Genomic DNA, 11,377 nt, shown 5'->3' on the forward strand with positions numbered 1-11,377 from the left:
ATTATTAGGATTGGAGCTACAAAGAGCTTCTTTAGCCACCCAAAATCAGATAACCAGGAGGTCAGGCTATTCCAGATTCCTTGAAGACCTAAAGGGGTGTCATTGTGAGCTACCTGATGTAAAATATGGCTTTGTTTCTGGATTTCCTGGACATCTGGAGACACTCTCCCACTCTGGTCACTGCACACACAGCAGCTGGAGCTATGACAGTGCACACTCCTCCTTGGGAAGCTGAAAGAAGGTCTAGGCCATTCAGTTTTGTAAAACAACCTGTGACAAGCCATTCACTTCTTCCTGGAAGGCAGGAATGGCATCTCTTGCACGACTTTCTATGGATCCTATGGAAGCAGAAGTGTTTACTATTGTTTTCTCTAATTCCCCCACTCCCAGCCTGGGTAAAAACCATCTTACAAACCTATGAAACGCAGTTGGTCACTCTGCTGGGACATTTAAGGTGTGATTTGTGTGCCCCAAAGAGCTGCTTCTCCACAATCCCGAGGGCACTTGACCTTTATCAGTTGCTGTTATGTTGGGGACTGAGGCTCCTAAAGCACAAAGGCCTTTCCAGCCTCGGGGGTAACACTTTACGGGCTTTATTTCCACATCTCCAATACCACCCTCTTCCTTTGGCTACCAACCAAGGATGATTCATTTCCCCAACAGGAAGTGTTTGTCCGTGATTTCCAAAAAACCTGCCACTTCCCTTAATACAATCCAGTTTTCCTGTTCCTTTAGGGGGTTACAGCTTTGTATACAGGTATGATTGTAAGAGATGTGGGTGGGTACTTGCACACTAATTGCTAGGTCTACATTTTGGTGAAAGGAAGTGCTTACCCAGGGACTAGGAATAATTTCTCCTGGAATTGGGAAGGAATAAATGAGTTGTGGCTTCCCTGTGTTTTATGGTAAATGACTGCACAAAACAATGGCTTTGAGGCAACACTTGGGTCACATTTGGAACTAAAATGAGATGTAAATTTTGCTCCAAATTCAAGACCAAATTAACAATTGTCAGGAGAGCAAAACAAGACTGAAGCGTTTTGTTTCTGCAATCAAGTGGGAACCTCTGTCTGATGACATTCCCAAAGGTACCCTGAATCCAGGGATTCTTGGATTCAGCAGTATTCCACTCACTTCCCTAGCCAGGTTGGTGTGACAAGGAAAAGCCTCTGGCCACCCAGAGAAGGTATTCCCCAAGACTAGGAGATATTTAGACCTCCCCATTTTCTGGGCAATTCAGTCAAATTCATCTGCCAACATTCACCTGGAACATCTCCACACTTTACATCAGCTATTCCCACTCCAGTGGCAGGGTTTGGATTATTTCTCTTCCACACACCACACTGCTGACTCACTGCTTGTACAACTGGGGTCAGTTTTGCACTTCTAACCCCCTTGTGCAAATGTTACAGTGCAGAAACAAATACAAACACAAAACAATGATGAGTGGATAAAACAAAGCCAGAGACCAAATTGGAGAACACCAAATAACCCACCCAAAGCACTGGAAGATCCACACGTCTTAGATGGACAGGATTCCCAAAAAGAATGCCTTATTATCCAGTGGGATCTTCCCCCATCCCAGACCAGTCTGGGGATCTGTGGTCTTCTCCAGGAAAGTCCTGGGACCGGCGTGAAGATCCAGAGATCCCTCGGATCCACGGGAGATCAGGCAGAGGGTCCCATCTGGGGGCCAGAAATGGTCCCCAAAAGCAGCAGAAAGCAACTCCTTAACCCCAGCCGGGAGGTGTTAAGAAGCAGGCATTCTTTAGGGCAGCATGCTGGACACCTGCAGGAGAGTTCTTCTAATCCAGCCTGCTCAGGGACACAGGCAGGGCTTTGGATTACACACACGGATTCCAGAGTCATTGGATATTCCCCCTTACTTAACACATGCCCATTACTTTGCTTTACACAGTCACATCCCCTATTGCAAGTACCTATTTGGTCATTTGGGGTCTTCTTTGGGGGTTTCTGGTGGGTTTTTTGGCATCTGGGGCCCCCCAAAGCTCAGGTGTCTGCTTCTTGACCTCGGTTCTCAGCATCACTGGTTTTCCCCACAGAGACCGTCATGTTTGGTTTGATCTTCTCTGGGTCCCCAGAGCTCAGCTCACATCCTGTTTGCTTGAGTTACAGCCCTGATCCAATTCTCCAGGACTTCTCTGAGATTCTATTGTTCCTTATATGGACAGAGCAGAATCTTGGGAGCAATGTTCTACTTCTCCCAAACCAAGGCTCACCCTGCACCATCTCCTGCCAAACAAGGCCAGACATCGACTGCCATGGCCTTGACCACTCTCTAGATACAGAAAGATAAAGATCAGATTTTGCTCACAATCAGACATATTTTGTTAATGAACAGATACAAACAGGATTCACTAATGAGCCCAGACTAATAGATCTGACTAATAGGCACCCCTGTTTTGTTCAGGAGCAGATACACAGGTGGAGTCTCATCACACCACATTTTTACCAACAAACAGACACAGTTTTAGCTCAGGAGCGGATACATGGAGACACAGCCCATTAGGTTGGAAGGTTCATCTAGAGCTCAGCTTTGGCCCAGGGGCTGTTGTTCAGCCTCAGCCCTTCAGGGACAGCCAGACAGGGCTTTACATTACACACACTGTTTCCATATTCATTACAGAGTCTTGCTTACTTAATACATACACTTGTAGGCAACACTTGGATCACATTTGGCACTAAAAAGAGATGTAAATTTTCCTCCCATGTCAACAGTGTTTGAACTGTGTTCAGAAGAGCAAAACAAGAGTAAAGCATGTTGTTTCTGCAGTCAAGTGAGAACCTCTGTCTGATGACATTCCCAAAGGCATCCCAAATACAGGGAGGATTGCATTGAACAGGATTGCAGTCTCTTTCCCAACCTGCTTAGTGCAACAAGGAAAAGCCTCTGGCCACCCAGAGAAGGTATCCCCCAAGACTAGGAGATCTTTACACCCCCCTTGTCTGGGCAATTCAGTCACATCCATCTGCCAACATTCACCTGGAACATTTCTACATTTTACATCACCTATTCCCACTGCATTGGCAGAGTTTGGATCATTTCTCTTCCACACACCACACTGCTGACTCACTGCTTGTACAATTGGGGTCAGTTTTGGACCTAGAACCCACTTGTGCAAATGTTTCAATAATTTGCATCACTCCAAGGAATACCCTCATGTTCCCCATCCACCAGGTCACAGGAGATTGGTTCAGGGACTATTATTTGCCCACTTGGGGTAACTGCCCAGCCTCCTGCAGCAAATTTTGCTCCTAAGCTTTAAAGGAATTGACAATCCTTAGCACTAGACTCATTTGTTTCTACTGGGAAAGGGATCTCTGTCAGGGTTATTAAAGACAAAACTTTATTCTCTAACACGCCTGTTTCTGCAGCCTCTTTGGCAGAATTATGGGCCAAAGGATTCCTTAGTTCTGCTTTGGTCTTCCCCTCTTGGTGCACTCTGCAATGCAGCACAGCAACCTCTGTTGGTTTCTGGAAATCTTCAAGCAAGTCCAAGGATTAACTTGTTTTCCTTGACTCAATCCCAAAGCTGGAGGGAGCACAATTAGTTCTGCTTTGTGGGCTGAAGCACTGCAGAGGAGTGCCCCCAATTCCATGACCTGCTGGGGGGGAGTTCTTGTGCATCCAGAGAATTGTTTTCCATGTCGGACAAAGCTGCCCCCACTGGGAAACAATTCCCAACCAGGACTTTCCCAGGGGCTGTCTCCTAAGTCAGCTCTGCCCGAATACACTTCTCCTCTAGTCTGGAAGCAATCACGCTCTGGGCTTCCTGTGCTGGGGCTGGGGCAGTTGACAGATTGCTTCTTTCCTTCCTGGCCCAGCCTCCCTTGTCCTTGGAGAATTTCAAAGCCCAGGGAGGCTCCTGGGGTCTGGACTACTTGCACTTTGTGTTTGGGATACCCCATATCCACTCAGTCCAAGGAAATTCCACAGTGCCACAGTCTGACCCCAACATTGCTGCTCAGCATCAGTGGCTATCAAAATATCATCCACAGGCTGGAATAAGGCTCCAAGAGGGTTTTGACTTCTCCATTCCTCCAGTCCCTTTGCCAATTGAGTTCCAAATATTGGGGGGCTATTTTTAAGCCCCTGCAAGAGGAGCTGGGTTTTCCTCCCTGTCTTTGGATTTTCTCATTGGAAAACAAAAAGTTCTTGACTTTCACAACTCAAAGGGATACAGAAAAAGGCAGCTTTCAAATCTAATCCTGTGAAACATATTAAACTCTCATTTAGGGGAGTTAGTAAAGTGTAAGGATTCGCTACAACTGCTTGTATATCTTCTACTCTATTCTTTATAGCTCGAAGCTCTTGGACTAACTGGCATAGCCTTCCATTTGCCTGCTTGACTGGCAAAATTGGAGCATTCCATATAGATTCACATTCTTTTCACAAGCAAAATTTCATCAATTTTTCTACAAAGGGTGAGAATCCCTTACAACTTTCTATTTTCAAAGGTATTGCTTTGGCCTTGCCAACCCCGCTCCAGGTTTCACTGCAATTCTCACGGGTTCTGCTCTTTTGGATCATGGAGGCACCTCTCCAGCCCATCCTGTTGGAATCACTGCATCCCCAAGTGATATTGGCAGATGGATTACTTCTGGGTTTGGAGACTGTCATGCAAAACTAGAAACTTCCACAGAATTAGGCTCTGCAATAATAACCTATACTTGACCATTTTAAATTGGATTGTGGCATTTCATTTTTCCAAGACATGTCTCCCAAGCAGAGGCTTTGGGGAATTGGGGAAATACAAAAACTGGGGAGCCAACCACTGTTTTCCCAATTTAAAAGCCACAGGATTAAAAATGGCCCAGTTTCCCAATTCCCTGGCACACCAGACAATTGTTCTAGAATTGTTCCTTGAGTTTCATTTTCCTGGATTTAACACAGAGGAACGAGTTCCCATAGCCACAAACAATTGTACTCAGCTTGGCTGGAACCAGATGTTCTGATGGGGAAGAATCCTCTGGTGCCCCCTCAGTCGTCTTCAGTGATGCCAGGAGAGGGTTTGGAGGGTTCTGAAGTTTCAGTTGCGGACAATCCCATTTCCAGTGTCCATCTTTCTTACAGGATGCACAGGGATTGATCCCAAGTCTCCTGGGGGGGATGTTTGAAGCAGGCTGCCCGTGCTCTCGTCCTCTTCCTCTCCCTGGGGGCACCATTTCCTCAGGGATTTCTTCCAGAACTGCAACTCTTTCCTGCTTAGTTGATTCCCGCTGATTCTCCCAACCTCCAACAGTGTCCCAAAATTATCTTGATCTTGTCCCTCAGCTTTTTGTCATTTCCTCCTAACCACATCTGAGGACTGCCCCACAAATATGGGGGCCAGTTGAGTCCTTCCCCTCTGTGTTTCAGGATGGATATTAGTATATTTTTGTGCTGTTTCTTCCAGATGATTTAAAAATTCAGTAGGCTATTCCCTGTGATCCTGCTTCATTGCAAAGAATTTTGACATGCTCATTGCCTTTGGCCTGGCATGTTTCATTCCAGATAACATCCACTGCAGGTATCTATTTAACCTTTCTCTAAAAATAGGGATGTTAGGATCCCATTTGGGATTCGCAGTGGGAAAGGGAATGTCCAATGTAGCCTGTATATTCCCCACCAAAATCTGCTCTTCCAAAAACCTTTGATTAGTTTTAACAACCATTTCTTTCTCCGTACTACCAAACAACACTTCTAACATAGGATCCATATCCTTCTAGCCCAGATCCTGGATTTTAATCATCATTTTGAATGCTTTTGCCATCTAGTCTGAGTCCTATCCCAGAGGGGGGCCACTCCCACCCCTCCTTGTTTAGCTCTAGTTCTTCCTGCAACCACACTGAAGCTCTCTGCTCTCTCTCTGGCACGTTCTCTCTACCTTTTCTTCTGGACATGCTGAATCTGCCTCTTCACATGCCAGTTCCCTTGCAAGATTGGTTTTTGCATCTTGATTTTCTGTTCCCCCACTCAACCTGCCTGTGGGGCCAACCAGAAGATCTAGGTCCTCCTCCTTAGCAGGGAGATGATGAGAACAAAGTTTTCCTGGGCTCCACATTGAACAACAAGGCTTTAATCATTTCCCTTGATTTTCCTTTCCGGGCTCACACCAAGGGCTCTGAGGGCGCTGCATTCACACCACAATCCTTCTGCCATTTCAGAGGGTTCTGCAAAGTGAAAACCACATCAACACACATAACCTTGTTCCACTTCTGTTCCCATTCTGAAACAGCATCAACTGTAACAATGGATTATAATTCAATGTTCCAGAACAGCCAACACTCAATTAAATTCTCCCTGGGAGCTGTTCCTCTGGGGGGGCCGCCAAACTTCATCCAAAATTGCAAAATGCAACAAAGTGGGGACTTCACAATTCCCCCTTCAGATTGCCCACTTCCCATCTCTAAATAGTAGACCCAAAATGTTACAATACAGAAACAAATAAGTACACAACAATATTGATCGATAAAACAAAGCCGAATACCAAATTCCAAAATACCAAATAACCCACCCAAAGCGCTGGAAGATCCACAGGTCTCAGATGAGCAGGATTCCCTAAATACCAAAGAACCCACCCAGGGCACTGAAAGATCCATATGTTTGACACGGGCAGGATTCCCAAAAAGAATGCCTTATTATCCAGTGGGATTTTACCTGTGTCCCAGACTGCTCTGGGGATCTGTGCTCTTCTGCAGCAAAGTCCTGGTGCTGGCATGAAGATCCAGAGATCCCTCGGATCCACGGGAGATCAGGCAGAGGTGTCCTGTCTGGGGGGTCAAAAATTATACTGAAAAGCAGCAGAAACAAACTTCTTCACCCCAATTTGGAGATGTTAAAAAGGGCATTCTTCTTTATTCAGCATGCTGGGTGTTCAGAGGAGAGCTCCTCTAATCCAATGTGCCAAAGGACAGACAGGGATTTTTATTACACACACTGTTTACATGTGCATTCGATAGTCTTGCTCACTTAATACATATTCATTACTTTGCTTTACATGGTCACACCCCTATTGGAAGTCCTTTTCTGGTCCTTCCAGACCTTCTCTGTCATCTTGACCTCAGTTCTTGAGCAGCACAGCATCACTGTGTTTCACCACCAAAAATAAAGTTTGTTCTTTATCTGGGTACACAGAGCTTAGTTTACATCCTGCCTGTTTGGGACATCCCTTATCTAATTCTCTAGGACTTCTCCAGGATTACATTGTTCCTCATTCGGGCACTCCGGGGGACTGTGATTACAGTTTCTATTTTTTCTCTCAACGGTTTCATGGAAACCATGAGGAGCTGGGAACTCATTGCAGGGAAAAGAGAGAGCAGTTACAAAGTAATAGGCAGGTGGAGGAGAGAACTGTTCAGAGAACAGCTGAGATGTAGCTCGAGCAAGCTGAGAACTAAACTGTCCTTTGGGGTCACCCCAGATCGACTGGATTTCAGAAATTACTCAACACAGGTGCCACCTCCTCCAGCCAAGCCCAGGAGATCAACCTCCTCAGCAGCTGCAAGAGCGGGATGTTCATGTGCCTGCTGCCATCTCCCAAAAGCCATTATCCCACTCCTGCTGAGAAGATGGGCAAGAGGAGCATCTACCTCACAAGATCTGCTGCCGGAAGAAGAACGTGTCCCAAATGATGTCCTCAGCCTTCTCAGAGGGGACGTCAGATCCACTCCATGGATGGTCCCAGCCCTTCCCAACCTGGACCGGGCACCAGCTCCAACTCTTCCCTTGAAAACAAACAACAAATTCATGACAAGAGATTACAAACCAAAAGTGGAAACAAGAAAAAAAGGTAAAATGTTAACATTCTGTCAGGGTTCTGAGGAAGGTCCAATCCCTCCAGGCCAAAGAAAAACCCCACCTCCTCCAGCTCAGGAAAACCTAGGCCTTCTCCCTGCCCTGCTGCATTGGCCCAAAGAAAGGCTTCTAAGCCAAGGCAGCCCAAGCCTTTCCTGGCCTGCAGACCAAAGCAGCTGGTGTCGTGCAGCCCCGCCTTTGCTCCCCCCACGGGGGTTTGTTTTTGGCAGGCTGGCTGCCCCTGCCCCAGCCCCGCCCAGCAAAGGGGCAGTGGAGGAGGCTGGTGGCAGAGCTGGGCTCCCATTTCACACCCAGCCCAGAGCACCCGCCCACCCTCCTGCCAAGAAGCAGCTTGGCAGCCGGCTGAAGAATTCCTCATGTTCCCCGCCAGCAAAGGGGGGAACCTTCGGTGCCCAGCCAGGCTGAGCAATGCCCACGTCCGGGAGCACCCCCTGGGTGTGGACTCATCTGCAAACGGCATGGGGAGCACGTCTTGGAGGAAGGGGCCACAATCAAAGTCCATCTTCTTCAGCTCCCCAGTGTCCAGCTCAACTAAGAGCTTGTCATCCTTGACGTCGTCCTCGATGTCTCCAGCAGCAGGCCCACCCAGCACAGCTTCTCCAGAGGCCCCTTCTCCTTCCCTGGGGGCCAGACCAGGCTGTCAGTGTTCTGCTGAGGGCCCCAGCTGTCTGTGAAGCGGGAGGAGCAAAACCAGGTTGGATGGTGGCCACCAGCGCTTGGAAGACCGGGTCTGCAGCCCAGCTCCAGCACAAAGAGGACCGTGTTCCCATGTGATGATCCCCCCTCAGTGCTACAGGCATGACAAAAAAGTCTGGTTTTCTTTGCTTCTATTGCCAAGAGATGTGTGGAGGTGTTACTTGCCAGGCTCCCAGATCAAAGTGAGCACGTGGATCTCTCCCGTCTTCTAGGGCAGGTGAATGCCATGCACCTAAGGATGGCAAAATAGGTCTTCCAGTGATGGCCTGTCCGAGGGGCGGATGGACAAACACCACCTGATAAGGTGCTGGCAACCTGGGGGGAAAATGGCCGGTCAGTTGGAGAAGGATCCTGTCCCCTTTGTCCCACTGTCCACGTGCCCAGGCTGTGCTGGCTGTGCTCAGAGCTGTGCCCAAACTTCTCCATCGATTCTCCAGTTTGGAGGAGAGCAGGATGGCAGGACACAGGCCACCTCCTCCAGCCAACCATGGGACACAAACAGCTTCAAGAGCGGCGTCCTCGTGAGCCCGCTGCCATCTCCCAACACCGTTATTCCCCCCGTGCCACAAAGATTGGTATCCACCTTGAGAGACCCATGGTGGGAACAGGAGCTGGTCCCAGATGGTGTCGGTGCCTTTGCAGAAAGGGTGCTTCCCGCAGACCATCTGGTACAGCAGGATGCCCAGGGACCAGATCATTGCCGCCTCGCCGTGGTAGCGTTTGAGGTAGATCCACTCTGGTGGGCTGTATGACAGTGTTCCTATGGAATACAGACGCAGCTCATCAGGTGGATGCTGCCTGCTCCCAGAGCCTCACCCCAGCATCCCTGGCAATGTGGGGCCTGCCCCAGTGGCACACGCTGTGACCCACTGCCTTCTCGCCGGCCCCTGACTCTTGGTTACAAACTTTGGGGTGTACAAGAAGCCGCTGGTGTCCAAGAGGGCAGCGGAAGCCCTGGCAAGGCCCAACCATTACATGCAAGGGAAAAACCCACCCAGTGGTGGGGAAAAGCCATGCCTTCTCCCCACCCCACTGCACTGCCCCCAACAATTCATCATAAGCCAAGGCAAACAAGGCGAGCAGAGCAGCCCAAGCCCTTCCTCACCTGCACACCAAGCCAGCTGGTGCACAGTTCTGACCCCCTTCTCTGCTACCCTCACGGGGGTTTTGGTCAGGCTGGCTCCCCCCTGCCCCAGATCCAGCCCGGGACAGGGTGGGTGGCACAGGTTGTCGGCAAGGCCGGGGCCTGTCTCACAATATAACCCCCCCAGCCCCATCAAAAAGCAACTTGGCTGAAGAACTAATCCTGTTCCCCCTCAGCCAAAGGGGCAATCTCCGGTGCCACACCCGGGCATGGCCATGCGATGCCCGGCACCAGGAGCATCCCCCGGCTGTGGGCTCACCTGCAAACTGGGTGTAGACTGTGTCCTGAAGGAAGGTGCCACATCCAAAGTCAAGGAGCTTGGCCTCGCCGGTGGCCAGGTGGAGGAGGATGTTCTGGGGCTTGATGTCCCGGTGCAGGACGCCGCAGCTGGTGCAGTGCCGCACGGCCTGCAGCACCTGGCAGAACAGCCCCCACGCCATCTCCTCCGGCAGGAACCCCCACGCCGTGATTAAGCGAGAGAGGTCCTGAGACGGCTCCGGATGCTCCATCACCAACAAGAATCCGTTGGGGAGCTCGAACCACTCCAGGAGCTGGATGACACCAGGAAAGGCATTGGACACCTTGTCCAGCAGCACGATCTCCAGGGGTGCCCGGGTGCCGTCAGGCTGCGGGGGGACCACGGGGTCGTCAGTGGGGCTGATGCCGTGCCTGTCTGCCTGCTCCCCCTCCGCCAGCCCTGGATGCTCCCCATCCCCCACTGAGCCCACGCCCACTCTCCCTCCAGGGATCCCGGGGGCTTCCACCCTCCCAGGCCTCGGCTCGTCCCCACCCGTCTCGCTCCGCTTTCTCCCGCAGGCCCCGCTCACTCACCAGCTCGCCCCACCGCCGGATGCCATCCCGGGACACAGCTTTGATGGCCACCTGCAAGCCAAGGGGAACGGCGGGTTGAGCTCACCGCCTGCCCCACTCTCCTCCCTCTCCTCCTCCTCCTCCCTCTCTTCCCCCCACTCCTCCTCCTCCTCCTCCACTCACCGGGGCTCCGTCCGCCAGGCAGGTCCCCGCGTAGACGCGGCCGAAGCCGCCGCTGCCCAGCAGCGACTCCACCTGGTAGCGTTCGTGCAGCGGCTCTTTGGCCTTCCATGCGGGTGAGACGTGGCCGTCAGCGTTCGGGCTGGGGCCCGGCACGGCCCCCGAGCGCCCCTCAAGCGGCCCGGGCCGGGCTTCCCCAGCCGCAGCGGGCAGCGGTGGCTCGCTGCCGGCGGCCGGGCTGGCGAGCGGCGGAGCTCTGGCCGGGGAAGCCGCCGAGGAGGCGGCAGCGGCCGCGGCGCCCGCGTCCCCCGCTGGCCCCGGCAGGCGCCGGGCTCGAGCCAGGCGGAGCCAAGGGGCGGCGAGGCCGAGCCCATCCCACAGCCAGCCCCACAGGAGCGCCCAGCAGCGCCAGAGCCGGCGCGCCGGGAGCCGGGCGAGGGCGAGACCGCGCCGGGCCGCCCAGGGCCGGGGACGGGGCGGCCCCGCCCGGCAGAGGGGAACGGCCGGGGCCATGGCCCGGGCCGGCAAGTGGAGGGGGAGACCGGCAACGGGACAGGGACACCGGCACAGGGACACTGGGACAGGGACACCGGGACAGCGGGACACTGGGAGAGGGAGAGGAGGAAAAGGCAAGACGAAGAGTAATAGCGAGAGCGCGTCTCTAGGGTCGCTGCTGCTGCCGCTGCTGCAACTGCTGCTGCAACTGCTGCTGCAACTGCTGCTGCAAC

At 51.8% G+C, this 11,377-nt stretch overlaps 1 protein-coding gene across 1 annotated transcript; it reads right to left on the minus strand.

Annotated features, from left to right (window-relative positions):
• Positions 1–8,672: 8,672 nt before the first annotated feature.
• On the minus strand, positions 8,673–11,162 carry LOC113978265 (serine/threonine-protein kinase pim-1-like). The gene is given in 5 exon segments (XM_027705051.1): positions 8,673–8,830; positions 9,099–9,275; positions 9,919–10,285; positions 10,491–10,541; positions 10,653–11,162. Coding segments are annotated over 5 exon segments (1,263 nt in total).
• Between the last annotated feature and the right edge of the window lie 215 nt (positions 11,163–11,377).

Source organism: Neopelma chrysocephalum, unplaced genomic scaffold (assembly GCF_003984885.1).
Source record: "Neopelma chrysocephalum unplaced genomic scaffold, ASM398488v2 Primary Assembly neopelma1_317, whole genome shotgun sequence".
Lineage (NCBI taxonomy): Eukaryota > Metazoa > Chordata > Aves > Passeriformes > Pipridae > Neopelma > Neopelma chrysocephalum.